Here is a 13,028-nt window from a genome sequence, read left to right as displayed (position 1 = left end):
TCCGTCGATATAAAAGATATCCAAAATCGGCTTACAGAGTTTGATGTGCTCTGTAAGGAGACCATTCTCAGAAAGTTTGAAAACATTTCATGCAATGGATTCAGAAGAGTATGCATTTAAAAACACCCAAAAGACACTGTGAAAACCTTGAATCCAATATGGCTGCCAAACCGCGTGACCAATGACCAAAGTCAAAGAACATAAAATGTCAAGCATCCAAAGCAGCAGACACATCTAAAGTTTGAAAGTAATTGGACAAGCGGTTGTGAAGCAATAGGGCTAAATATAGCTTTAAAAATTGTTTATTTTTCAGTTATCTGCCCTTGGTCTTTGGGCCTACGGCCTTAGAATTTGTGTGGTATCTGGAACATAAGTATCTGAATACACATACAAAATTTGAACGGAATCGAGACAGTGGTTATTATGCTAGCTCTGGTACAAAAATTGGCGGTATAATAATAATATTAAATCGAACGATAGCACTGGGACTCTTCAGCTTTTCGGCTTGGTGACTCTTTAACAGGCTGTAACGTCTTTGTCAGTTGAGCTCCAGTCAAATGGATGAGCGTTCTGAGTTCGTCGGGGCCCCGGGTTTATGTCGTATTGCTGAGATAAAGTGCTAAACCTGTTTCCGACCTCGTCCATGTTCGAATCCTGATATGGTTTGCCTGTACCAACGCCGTCAAATGTAATGAACTGCTTGTCAGACATCCCCACGTGTGTCCCAGTGTGTTCTTAACCCATGTTTGACTTCTACCATGTTCGAATCCTCAAAAGGTTTGCCTGTACCAACGCCGTCAAATGTAATGAACCGCTTGTCAGACATCCCCACATATGTCCCAGTGTGTTCTTAACCCATGTTTGACTTCGACCATGTTCGAATCCTCAAATGGTTTGCCTGTACCAACGCCGTCAAATGTAATGAACCGCTTGTCAGACATCCCCACATGTGTCCCAGTGTGTTCTTAACCCATGTTTGACTTCGACCATGTTCGAATCCTCAAATGGTTTGCCTGTACCAACGCCGTCAAATGTAATGAACCGCTTGTGAGACATCACCACATATGTCCCAGTGTGTTCCTAACCCATGTTTGACATCGACCATGTTCGAATCCGCATATGGTTTGCTTGTACCAACTCATGCAAATGATAGTCACCGTTTGCAGGACATCACCGCTACGAAATTGGTGTGTGCCAGAGTTAACCAGTGTGTTCTAAACCCATTATCACCAAGACAATGTTCGAATCCCGATAATAGCCTCTTAAGACAAGCATGGGTTGCTGAAGACCAATTCTAACCCTCATCTTCAAGGGTAGTATACATACTGCAAAAGACACTTGACGGTCAAAGGGAAATAACCCTAGGTTTTCTGAGCGATGTATTCAGTATTTTGTCAATATTACCACCAAGCGGTGTTACTTTTAGCATGCAACCAAGAACAAAATATGATGTACATATGTCCGACTAACTTCATGTGAACTTTCAATGGTTTCTGTGGAGAACCTTACAAGATATGATCTTTGTATAAAGTAAATATTCGGTGAAAGAAATCATCAAAATCAAAGTCCAGTAGCGCCGTCACCAAGAAAGATATCCAAAAACGGCTATGCCTATTTGTTGTGTTCTGTATGGAGACAATTCTCAGAAAGATTGAAAGCATTTAATGCAGTGGATTCAGAGGAGATAGTATTTGAAGACAGGTACCCCCAAAAAACCTGTAAAAACCTTTAATCCAATATGGCTGCCAAACCATGTGACCAATGACCAAAGTCAAAGAACAAACAATGTCAAGGAACTGAAGCAGCAGATACATACAAGGTTTGAAAGTAAACGGACAAACGGTTGTGGAGCAGCAGGGCAAAATATATCGTCCAAAAATACTTGTTTTTCAGTTATCTGCCCTTGTCCTTTGGGCCTATGGCCTTGTGTTTTGGGGGGAATCTAGTACTCAAAGGTCTCCATACACACACAACATTTGAACAAAATCGGGCCAGTGGTTATTGTGCTAGCGCTGGTACAAAAATCGGCGGAATAATAAATAATAATCATAATAAATAATAAATCGAACGATTACAATAGGGCTTCCAGCCTTTCGGCTTGGAGCCCTAAATATATTGTCCCACAGACATGCTGTTCCTTGAGGCAAGAGGCCTGATATTGTGATTAAAAAACAAATCTACACAGATTTGAGCATCAATCAGCCTTCAAATTCACGCTAGTCTGCTAGCTTCAGACTACCAATTTGTGGTGAGGACAAGTCAAAATCCAATGGTAGTTCTCACTGACAAAGGCATTTAAGTGATAATAATTCTGAACAAATTCTCAAAGCTTCAAGTAAGCAACAAATTGGAACTAAATAGAAACTGATAGAAAATGTAAACACAGTAAACATTTTTGTCTTGTACAAGAAAGACTATCTACAAGCTCGGGGGACTAAAATAAATATAGAATACTAAACGGGCTACCGTGTAATACCAATTTTATGAAATAAGTGAATAGTTCTGGTATCTGACTCATGAGTTTCATAAAATTGGTTTTACAAGGGAGCGAGTTTAGTATTTAATTTATTACTTGCCATTTATAACGCTTCTAAAATTATACTGTTGAGTGTAAATAGGCTGACACCTACACGATCCACGGCATAATCTAATTGTGTTTAACAGAATGAAACGTCAAACAGGTCAAAAGTTGAATTGTATGAATTTAATGCCATGCAACGGTCCACCTTTAGAATTCAAGCATCCGTTCCACATTATTATCGTAGCGCTAAGGTTATCGCAACTCACATACTTTAACTTAGACAACGACTGTCGTTGCTCTATAGTACGATCGCCTTGTGGAACGGGGCCTTGAACCTCAAAGTTTACAATCATGTCACAATACCCTATGACGTAATTTGTGGAATTTTGTTTCAAGATCCATCGGCAAAACAATGCCATGTGCCGTCAGCCTAGCAACAAGGTTGCTGGGGTCATCGAGTGTGCATTAGCTCCTCTCAGTGATCTATCATCTCCACATGCAATGTCGTTGAATAAGCCAAGGGATGTCGAGACCTTTCAATATTTGTGAAACGTGTTCCGAGAGTACATAAGCGTGCGTTGTGGTATTACACAATCTGTAATACAGCTGTATGTTTATTAAACGGGTGATCTCTTCCCGGGCAAGTAATAAATTAGGTTTACACTCGTCTTCTGGAAGTCTTCTGATGAGGTTAAAATATGAATGAAGTCAAAACAATATTACACAGTTTATTCCATTGATGATGGTAAGTGCTACATGTCAGTGAACTGTGAGGAAACATCTATCAGCAACAGGTGAAATACACTTTGTATCCATAAAGTTGATAAAGTGATGCTCAGATTCAGCGTTGTACTGGATCAGCCATTGCAAAGTTTAGTAACACTCATATTGAGCAAAATACTTTCATGAAAGGTACTGTTTTATATTTTGTAGAGCAAAAAAACACTGGTGGATCCCCCTTTTTCAGAGACCTATGTTAACTGCTGCACCCTGGGCTCAGTCACTTTGGTATTATGTGCACCCCTCTACAGTCAATATCCTGGATCCACTGTAATGTGAAACATTCACACTGAAACATGAAACATTCACACTGTAATGTGAAACATTCACAGTGTAATGTGAAACATTCACAGTGTAATGTGAAACATTCACACTGAAATATGAAACATTCACACTGTAATGTGAAACATTCACACTGTAACGTGAAACATTCACACTGTAATGTGAAACATTCACACTGTAACGTGAAACATTTCCACTGAAAGGTGAAACATTCACACTGGCACATCCACACAGAAACATGAAACATTCACACTGGCACATCCATACTGAAACGTGAATCATTCACACAGCCACATTCACACTGACATGTGAAACCTTCACACTGGGACATCCACACTGGGGTCCTCTTTGGTGCCCAGCTGTCAGCCTCCGTGTAGAGTCGAGATAAACACGATCCTGTCCTTGTCCTGAAGCTCATAGTCCAGCTCCCCCTACAACACCACACATATAGATGGACATTTCTCTAATGCAGATACTTTTGATTTCATCATTTATCATCACTCTCATTCAAGTCAGGACACAGTTGTACCAAACCTCTATTAAGCACTGGCTCCCTTAAACACAGATGGTTCATTCTTAGATGCTTTGCTAAAAGATCAAAGGTGCCAAATGAACCTAAACATGCCCATTAACATAATGGTGCAGGCAATTAGGTGAAAGAGCCTGTCAGTTAGCTCTTTTACCGGATTTTCAATTTATGTCACAGGTCATTATGGACTTGATTTTAAACAAAGCTCCAATAAACATAAGGTTAATCTTAAATTTGGCATCTTAGGCTCCTTAATCCTTAAATATTCCAAGTCTAACGCTAGTCAAATACTGTTTTCAAGGAATACATTTATGTCCCTTTCCCAGGGTGATTGTACACAACTGTTTTTTTGGTTACATACTAGTTTGAAAAAAGAGAGGAAAAAAAAGACACCGCCCGCCCGCAATATAGTTTAAAAAAAACATTGCCTAAGAACCAATTCTTTTATTTTTTAAGAGAAATAAAGTTTGCTCTACCCCTTGCTCTACCTCTGAATTAAATTCTCAATGGTTCATTCGTTAATAGAAGCATAATGATGTAAAAGCATCATTAAAGTTAACTGACCAAGTCCAGATCTCTTAGCCCAATTCAGCCTTCCATAGATTGAGAAATGGGGTACATGACAAGCTATCAACCAAGTCAAGGAATCTGACCACCAGGGCCCACTTGCACAAAGTGATCTTAGCGCTAAGATGGTCGTAACTCCCATACTTTAACATAGGCATATGATAGTCTTAGCGCTAAGATCGCTTTGTGCAAGTGGGCCCTGATCCATTTTTTCCATTTGCTTTTTATGACCAGCATAGACAGAGACCTATTGTAATAGTGTATGCATGTATTGTTGTGATTGAGAACATACTCACCATCAGCTCCCAGTCTGCATCGTTCACCAGAACCAGGATTCCTGGACGCCTGCAAGACAAAACACAGCATCATTATCATATACAGTGGCATACAGCATCAACAGCGTCATACAGCAACGGCGACAGTGTTGTACAGCATCATTAACAGCTGCAGTGGCCTACAGCATGGTCAACAGTGTCATACAGCATCATCAACAGTGTCATACAGCATCATCAACAATGTCATACAGCATCATCAACAGTGTCATACAGCATCATACAACATCATCAACAATGTCATACAGCATCATCAACAATGTCATACAGCATCATCAACAATGTCATACAGCATCCACAACAGTGTCATACAGCATCATCAACAATGTCATAAAGCATCATCAACAATGTCATACAGCATGGTCAACAGTGTCATACAGCATCATCAACAATGTCATACAGCATCATCAACAATGTCATACAGCATCATCAACAATGTCATACAGCATCATCAACAATGTCAAACAGTATCACACTGAAACATTTTCACTCCATGAATTACATACTGCCCCAGGGCAAGAACACACACATAGCATCAACAGTGTCGTACAGCAACGTTGACAGTGTCTCATGTGCAAGAAAACACATCAAACTGCACACATAGCATCATATTGTTGAATAACAAAGAAAGAAACTTGTTTTCTTCAATTTTTTCCATAAAAGTACCCATGTTTTGTTCATTTGTTTGTTATTTAACACTCACTCAGCAATATTCTAGCTATATGATGGCAGTCTGTAAATAATCGAGTCTGGACCAGACAATCCAGTGATTGAAATCATAAGGATCGACCCACGCAATATTCCATCGATGACATGCATCAACCAAGTCAGTGAACCTAACCACCTGATCCTGTTAGTTGCCTTTTACGACAAGCATAGTTGCCTTTTAGGGCAAGCATGGGTTGCTGAAGACCTTTTCTAACCCGGATCTTCACGGGTCAGTACCCGTGTCACAAAGTGAGGCCGGTTTTAGATGTTTCCACTTTGGGTATGTTGTTGGCAAACATACTAGGGCTGGGACGAGTTCAACACTACTCCCTGGGTACCCGACCCCTATTACCTGACCCTACCCGGGTACGCACTGTAGGCTCAAGAGTTGGGTACAAAATGTCTGATTGGCAGAAAGTAAATAGATACCAGGGCTGCAACAAATACACTATGAGACGAATACGATTCGTATCACGAATATAGGGTAACAAATACAAATATTAATTCACAAATACAATAACAAGTCAGCAGTTGATGTATTATTTGTTACATTCAGTGAAACATTAACAACATAAATTATTTGACATGGTTTGCTAATTATTAATATATTCACATTTATATACTGCACTTATCCAGGTACTAGTATCTGCTCAAAAGCGACAATGACCAGTGACCACAATACTGTCAAATTAAATATTATCAGAGTGTTGTCTTTGAAAGAAATCTATGCATGATATGTTTTTAAGGATAGTTTTAGGTACGGGGTATGTAAATACACATGATTGCATATTCATAAATATTCGATTCTGGTGGCCATGAATAACGAATTCAATTCATGAATGGATACGGTTCAATTCACAGAATACGCAAGTGAATCGTAACAGCCCTAATAGATACATGTATAAAATGATCTGGTCATGCATACGCTGAAGATGACTGAAGCGTTAGAAGGTGAGGTGGGGTGAAATGGGGTTTAACGTCGCGTCCAAGATTACTGCACTTATATAGCGACATGCATGTACGTGTGTGTGTTTGTGTGGCTGCTTGTACTAGTCCGGACTGATGCCGATTCATAGCGCTAGCTCACTGAGATACCATGCCGCAGTTTAACATGAATACCCCAATCAGACACAGTATACTTTTAGCCCCTTAATGACGAGCGCCAGACAGGGTAACAACAAGTTTTTAACGTCTTTTGGTATGACGCGGCTGGGGATCGAACCCTGGACCTTCCGCTCTCCGGGTGGACACTCTACCACTAGACCACAGAGGCGGTCTAAAGTCAGAAGGAATGCGTACAGAGTCAGAAAGAAATGTGAACATTACTGACTTGTCGTGTATCCATGGAGTTATAGTGAATTTTTGTCATTAAACAATATATCACATGACTAACCACGGGTCCATCTCAGCACTAAAACATGATCAGGACGAGTCAGGGCTATAAACCCCATCATAACATGAGATTGGTCCTGAACATAACATCATTTAAGGAAGAGAATTTATGGATGTCAACTTCTTTATCATGAGGAAACATTCTGTGTTTCCTCATATAAAAAGAGTGAGTGAGTATGGTTTTACGCTGCTTTTAGCAATATTCCAGCAATATCGTGGCGGGGGACACCAGAAATGGGCTTCACACATTGTACCCATGTTGGGAATCAAACCCGGGTCTTTGGCGTGACGAGCGAACGCTTTAACCACTAGGCTACCGGACCGCCCCTCATATAAAAAGAAGTTGACATCCATTAATTCTCTTCCTTATGGGTATCTCTTCTAAAGGCCATTCAAAGACATGAAAACATCACAGAACAGCTGCCACGCTGCTATAACTTCATAAATTAATAATAAATGGTTGCTATGAATGTTTAATGTCTACATATAGGAGGTAACCATGGTGACCACACTTACACAGTATCCCCCTGCATGAACAGTTCTGGACGTTCCTGCAATAAGTTGTCTCTGATCCAAGGGAGGAAACTCCTCATGTTCCCTGAAGAAGACGCGTAATGGTGAACTCCGACAAAGGAGGCACAGAATCAACAATGCATGCGTAATAAATGACTTAATCATTATAGTACATTTAACCAGTTGATCAAGTAATAACCATGAGCCATTGTTGGATTATCCACCATTGAAACTCTCGTCAATGACTAAGGGTAAAACAAAAAATCCAGTATGTTTCAGAGCTCAAGATAAACTTTTGGTGTTGTGGGTATTTTACCCACGCATTTTAAAATCATTGGGTATCAGTAATTCTATCTGGTTATTCAAATTTTTGTTACCCACTAGTTTTTAAACATGTGGGTATTTAAGTTAAATATTAAAAAACACTATTCATCTAGTCCCTGCAAACTGGTGTCGTGTGGATTCGAGAGCTTTATAGGACTCAAAAATACCACGATACTTCCACAAGAAAGTGTGATGGCAAATGATCGTTATGTAACTGTCATCGTAGAGTTTGGCAAGGTTGACGGAATGCCCGTTTATAATTTCAAAATAAGTTGCTGATTTGCTAATCGATTACGCAGGGTTACTTCACAATATTTTGATGATACTCACAAGTTTTATTTTTGTAGCTTATCTGTAATGTTCGTTGCGTATTTGATACGCTTGAATTTTATTTTACTGCGTATTTCTGCATTTCTGATGCGTATTTTACGCAGATACACAGCTTATCTGGAGCTCTGATGTTTGACATGCTACCAACAACTCTCGTGTTATGTGCACACGTAATGGTAAATTATTGGTACCTGTCAATCTGAATTACTAGTATTGCCCAGCAGTTGGAAAGTTTGAAATGTTTTTTCTTACCCCAATAGGCCTATATGCTTACAAATTTTCTGTAAGCATACAGCCTAAATATTCGAGGGGTATATAGCTAAAACAGCACCTCAGCAAAACGGCCCAGCGTGATCGAGAAAACAGAACAAAGCCAAAATGACTACTTACTGAAAAGGGCAGCTAATTGTTTTTTTTAATTTGTTTTTAAAAACAAACAATACATGAAATAAAACATAAAGGTTTGCTTGCAAACACATATAATTGTGAAATGTTAATTGCTTTAAATATGTTAACACATGTTTACATTAGAAATGGCCTCAACTTCAAGTTACTTGCCGATACTGATTGCTAGGCGCAACAAAACTTTTTGTGAAAACATCACATACTTTGTGAAAACATCATCCACAAAATAATGGCGCTCCCATTTCTGCCAGCTATGACAATGATAGAAATATGTTACCCATGAACAAGCATTTACTACTGCATACATTGTTCTTATTTTTATAAATATAAGGTGCCGTTTTCGCTTGACCGTCAGTGGTCGCAACAGTGCCATTTTCACCAGATGAAACCAGTGATATTTTGATGAGGTGCTGTTTTAGCCTGCACCCCATTAATAGTAATCAATATATTAAAGACTTACACATTGTAGAATTAATTTTGGAAAATATGTATGAAAGTATTAACAGGAAAATTTTAATGTTCATGAATTTTAAGAAATATGGTAAAGAATAATTTTCAAGCTTATATTTTCTATTTCTAACACAATTACAGTGATGCAAGGGAGACTATCTTACATTTTTTGTTCCTGTCCGGGAGATTCACATCATGTTTCTTGATCTTGTTAAAGAGCAGCTCTGCTCCCCCACTTGAAAATATAATCATCATCAATGGAGACGTTATAACAAATAATAATCATCATTAAGGGTGAGGTTATAACAAATAACAATAATCATTAAGAGAGCAGTAATAATAAATAATAATCATCATTGAGGGTGAGGTCATAAACAAAAATACAAACAGCGTGTCCAAAGTCCTCTTAATCTTTCTTCTGGAAAGGACAAACTGCTTAACAAGCTTAAAATTGCCCCACAATGAAACTAGGTGTATATATATGAATAGCTACTGGTTTACAGAAGTTTAACAGTAACTCTAAAAATATGACTAGACACTTTTTACATTAAATAACCTAAGTAACAATGTCAGAAAAGATTATTCTTGTCCTACATGTCATAATGATGGGGTGCAGGCCTACACATCATGCACAACAGAAGGGGAATTTTCTTCATTCCTGCTAATTTCCCAACACCGGCGCCACAAAATTGACATTGAGTTAAATTGAATAAAGGTATTTTAAACTTCAAAGCTAGACTAACATTTAGTCTATGAAATCTTATATAACACAATACCCTTCTCGACAAACAAATAATTGTCCCCCTGCTGATGTGGAACAGAGCTAGCTAGAGCTGGCTAGACTTGCTTTTGTATACATATCCAGATTGTTTTTTTCCATAAAATAAAATATTCCACAGTCATGGTGAAGGACTACTTCCAAATGTGTGACTTTAGTTGCACCTCCCAATCAGAGTCCCGGAGTAGGCCCTAGACACAGGCCCCTGATTTGGTTGGTTGGTTGGTTGGTTGTTTAACGCCGCACTCAGCAATAGTCCAGCTATATGACGGCGGTCTGTAAATAATCGAGTCTGGACCAGACAATCCAATGATTAATATCATGAGCATCGATCCACGCAATTGGGATCGATGACATGCATCAATCAAGTCAGCGAGCCTGACCACCCGATCCCGTTAGTCACCTGTTACGACAAGCATAGTCACCTTTAACGGCAAGCATGAGTTGCTGAAGACCTATTCTACCCCGGAAACTTCATGGGTCCACAGGCCCCTGAAGCAGGACAGTGATAAAACTGAAACACTGGACCCATACATATGAATAGTCAATCTATCTATATACATGGGTCCAGTGTTTCAGTTGTGTCACTTTCCTGCTTCAGGGGCCTGTGGCCCTAGAGGCTAATTTCTAAAATACTGTATTAGACGTAATAAGGGCCCAGGGCGCTTTCAAAATTATAAATACAGGGCTCTTATTAGAATATAATTTTTTTGAAAGGGTTAAAAGATCATAAATTTCGTGGTTTATGCTGACAGCCAGAAATGATACAAAAGAAAAGTCTGTGCGTATTCTACACAACAGATATATTTTTCAAGAATTTAATTGCCCGTAATTAAGGGTGCATATAACACACGAGTGCGTATTTTACACAAATAAATATGTCTTGTGTACATGGATCAATCAAAAGGGAGTTATTTGGGATTGTTCACAAGCCAATATATCAGCAAATATCGCAGTGGGCGCTTTTTAGAGCGAAGCACTTATTACGTCGAATACGGTAAGTCTACATGTTATAAGGCGGTTAGCCTTTTTACAATTAATTGTGTTTACAAGTGAACATGTGAGTTTAATAATCTTTTCTTTCTTGTTTTAAAAAAACCAAGGTGGAAAACAAATAAGCTGCCGTTTTCGCCTTTTAATAGTAGCCGTTTTCGCTTTAGGCGAGGTTCCGTTTTCGCTCGGATTGCTCAGGTCACGTTTGAGCTTTACCCATAATGATGAATATGTTACGGGCGCTTCAGTAATTTCGCCAGGTAAGTTACACGTTCAACACGTGTCTACTGTTAATCGTTCGTGATAATTTATCCTTTAGAGAAAGGACGTATCCTATCACTGAATTGGAGTTTGTGGTTAAGCCAAACCTTCTTCCTTCCCAATAGATAAGAAATAAACTGAAAATGTACCTCAACTCGAGTGTCACATTCAGCGACATGTTTGCATCAAGGCATCAACAAATGCCACTTCCGGACATGGGAGGTAACTCTGAAATCTAATTATTCAAAGTAGGAATGGTCATTTAACGAAATATGCTCATCAATATTAAATTAATCAATATCTTTTGGATGGACGATAAACAGTCCAATTTAATTGAAATACAAGAATATGTTTAAGGTTGTAATATAATTATCAAACTGACAGCATTGTAGGTGTTCTAGACGTTCGTATTCTATATGACGGCGTTGTTACAACCCTTAAAGGGGCACTGATCTAAAGCAATTCCCCGGGACTGGTTGTTGCCTTTGTTATTGTTTTTTCCTGTGAGTACCCGGATGATATAGCAGAAACCTAGACTAGTTCGCGACCTGTGTTGCGCAATTCGTAAGCGCATTTGTCACTATTATTGATAGTATAAGGGCGTATGGTCACAGCTATCAACAAAATGAAATACAGTTTTGGAAATAATAAGGAAATCTAGGTATCTTTGTTGGTAGCATCGGTAATGGTGGCGAACTTTTGATAAGTCACTTGCTTGGTGATTGTGCGATTTTCGTTTACACTATTTTGACTTGCAACACAAAATAAATATTTCTCCTGAGCATTGCTTATTTTATCGTGTTTATATTTTTTGACAGTCAAAATGTGCAAAATTTTCACTTAGGAAATTTATTAAAAGTCTCAATATTCAGTTATTTTACAAACTAACTGAAAAATATGTCCATCTGTATCATTATGATAACGAATTCCAAACATTTTTATGTTTGATATCATCACCAAGAGACTGAAAATGCTACGATGAAAAGTACATTTCTATATTGTTTGGCTTCTAATCCTACATAATAATCTATTGTGATGTTTATAGGCCCTTTTGATCGTCTTAATCAGTTTTAGTGAATCTGTTAAAGAAATGGACAGATTATTTACACATTTTATAAATTGCCTGTGAGAATCACATTTTACAAAATGCCTGTAATATATACACGCTTGCAAAGGAAAAGACTTGTGAAAACAACGTCTATCGCTCATCGAAGAATTTCCCAACCAAGACGTAGAGGAACAGGAATGAATCTGTCCAATGCTACAACAAATGAAGGAAAACAAAATGCAAATATCATAATAACAACCTACAGAATTTATGTGTATAATTTTAGGCAGCTTCCTAGTTCGAGGAATGTATCCGTGAATATCCACACAAAGGAACAATATCCCACACGTCTGCAGCTGTACAAAGAAACTTATTCGATGTCACGTGTCTCTGTAACAATCAAATATTTAAAAAAATATATATCGTTTCGGGATATTATAACCCGTGTTCGTGGGTCCTACTATTTAACGTCCGAGGACGCCCGGGAACGTCCGGGGGCGTCCGGAAACGTCCGTGAGGTTTCATCAGACGTCCGGAAACGTCCGGGAGGTTTCATCAGACGTCCGGAAACGTCCGGGAGGCTTCATCAGACGTCCGGAAACGTCCGGGAGGTTCCATCAGCCGTCCGGAAACGTCCGGGAGTCAATAACACATGTCTTTCTCAGTTTGGTAAGATCGTGAGAATACCAACTGGCGTACGCGTTTGCCACGTGCAGCGGCCAGAAAATGGAAGTACCAGTAACCGGAAGTTTCTGGCCGCTGCACATGGCAAACACGTACGCCAGTTGATATTCTCACGATCTTACCAAACTGAG

General features: G+C 39.0%; 1 protein-coding gene across 1 annotated transcript; it reads right to left on the bottom strand.

Moving 5' to 3' along the window:
• Positions 1–3,682: 3,682 nt before the first annotated feature.
• Positions 3,683–11,378, bottom strand: LOC139459146 (ubiquitin-related modifier 1-like). Its single transcript, XM_071240598.1, has 5 exons — positions 11,315–11,378; positions 9,298–9,368; positions 7,628–7,709; positions 4,976–5,024; positions 3,683–4,014 (listed from the first exon to the last, which is right to left on the bottom strand). The coding sequence occupies exons 1-5, from the start codon at positions 11,341–11,343 to the stop codon at positions 3,946–3,948; spliced, it is 300 nt and encodes a 99-aa protein (XP_071096699.1). The 5' UTR covers positions 11,344–11,378; the 3' UTR covers positions 3,683–3,945.
• Positions 11,379–13,028: the final 1,650 nt, after the last annotated feature.

This window comes from Haliotis cracherodii, unplaced genomic scaffold (assembly GCF_022045235.1).
Source record: "Haliotis cracherodii isolate W230 unplaced genomic scaffold, xgHalCrac1.p SCAF_13, whole genome shotgun sequence".
Taxonomy (NCBI): domain Eukaryota; kingdom Metazoa; phylum Mollusca; class Gastropoda; order Lepetellida; family Haliotidae; genus Haliotis; species Haliotis cracherodii.
The sequence above is the reverse complement of the archived record's forward strand: the minus strand, read 5'-3'. Positions and strand labels throughout refer to the sequence as shown.

Bases quoted from the DNA above. Each gene is read 5' to 3' on its own strand.
- LOC139459146 (XM_071240598.1), bottom strand. From the start codon at position 11,343: ATGTCGCTGAATGTGACACTCGAGTTGAG. The intron at 7,710-9,297 runs GTAAGATAGTCT...CGTCTTCTTCAG, and splicing joins CCCGGACAGGAACAAAAAAT to GGAACATGAGGAGTTTCCTC. The intron at 5,025-7,627 runs GTAAGTGTGGTC...TTTGTCTTGCAG, and splicing joins TTCATGCAGGGGGATACTGT to GCGTCCAGGAATCCTGGTTC.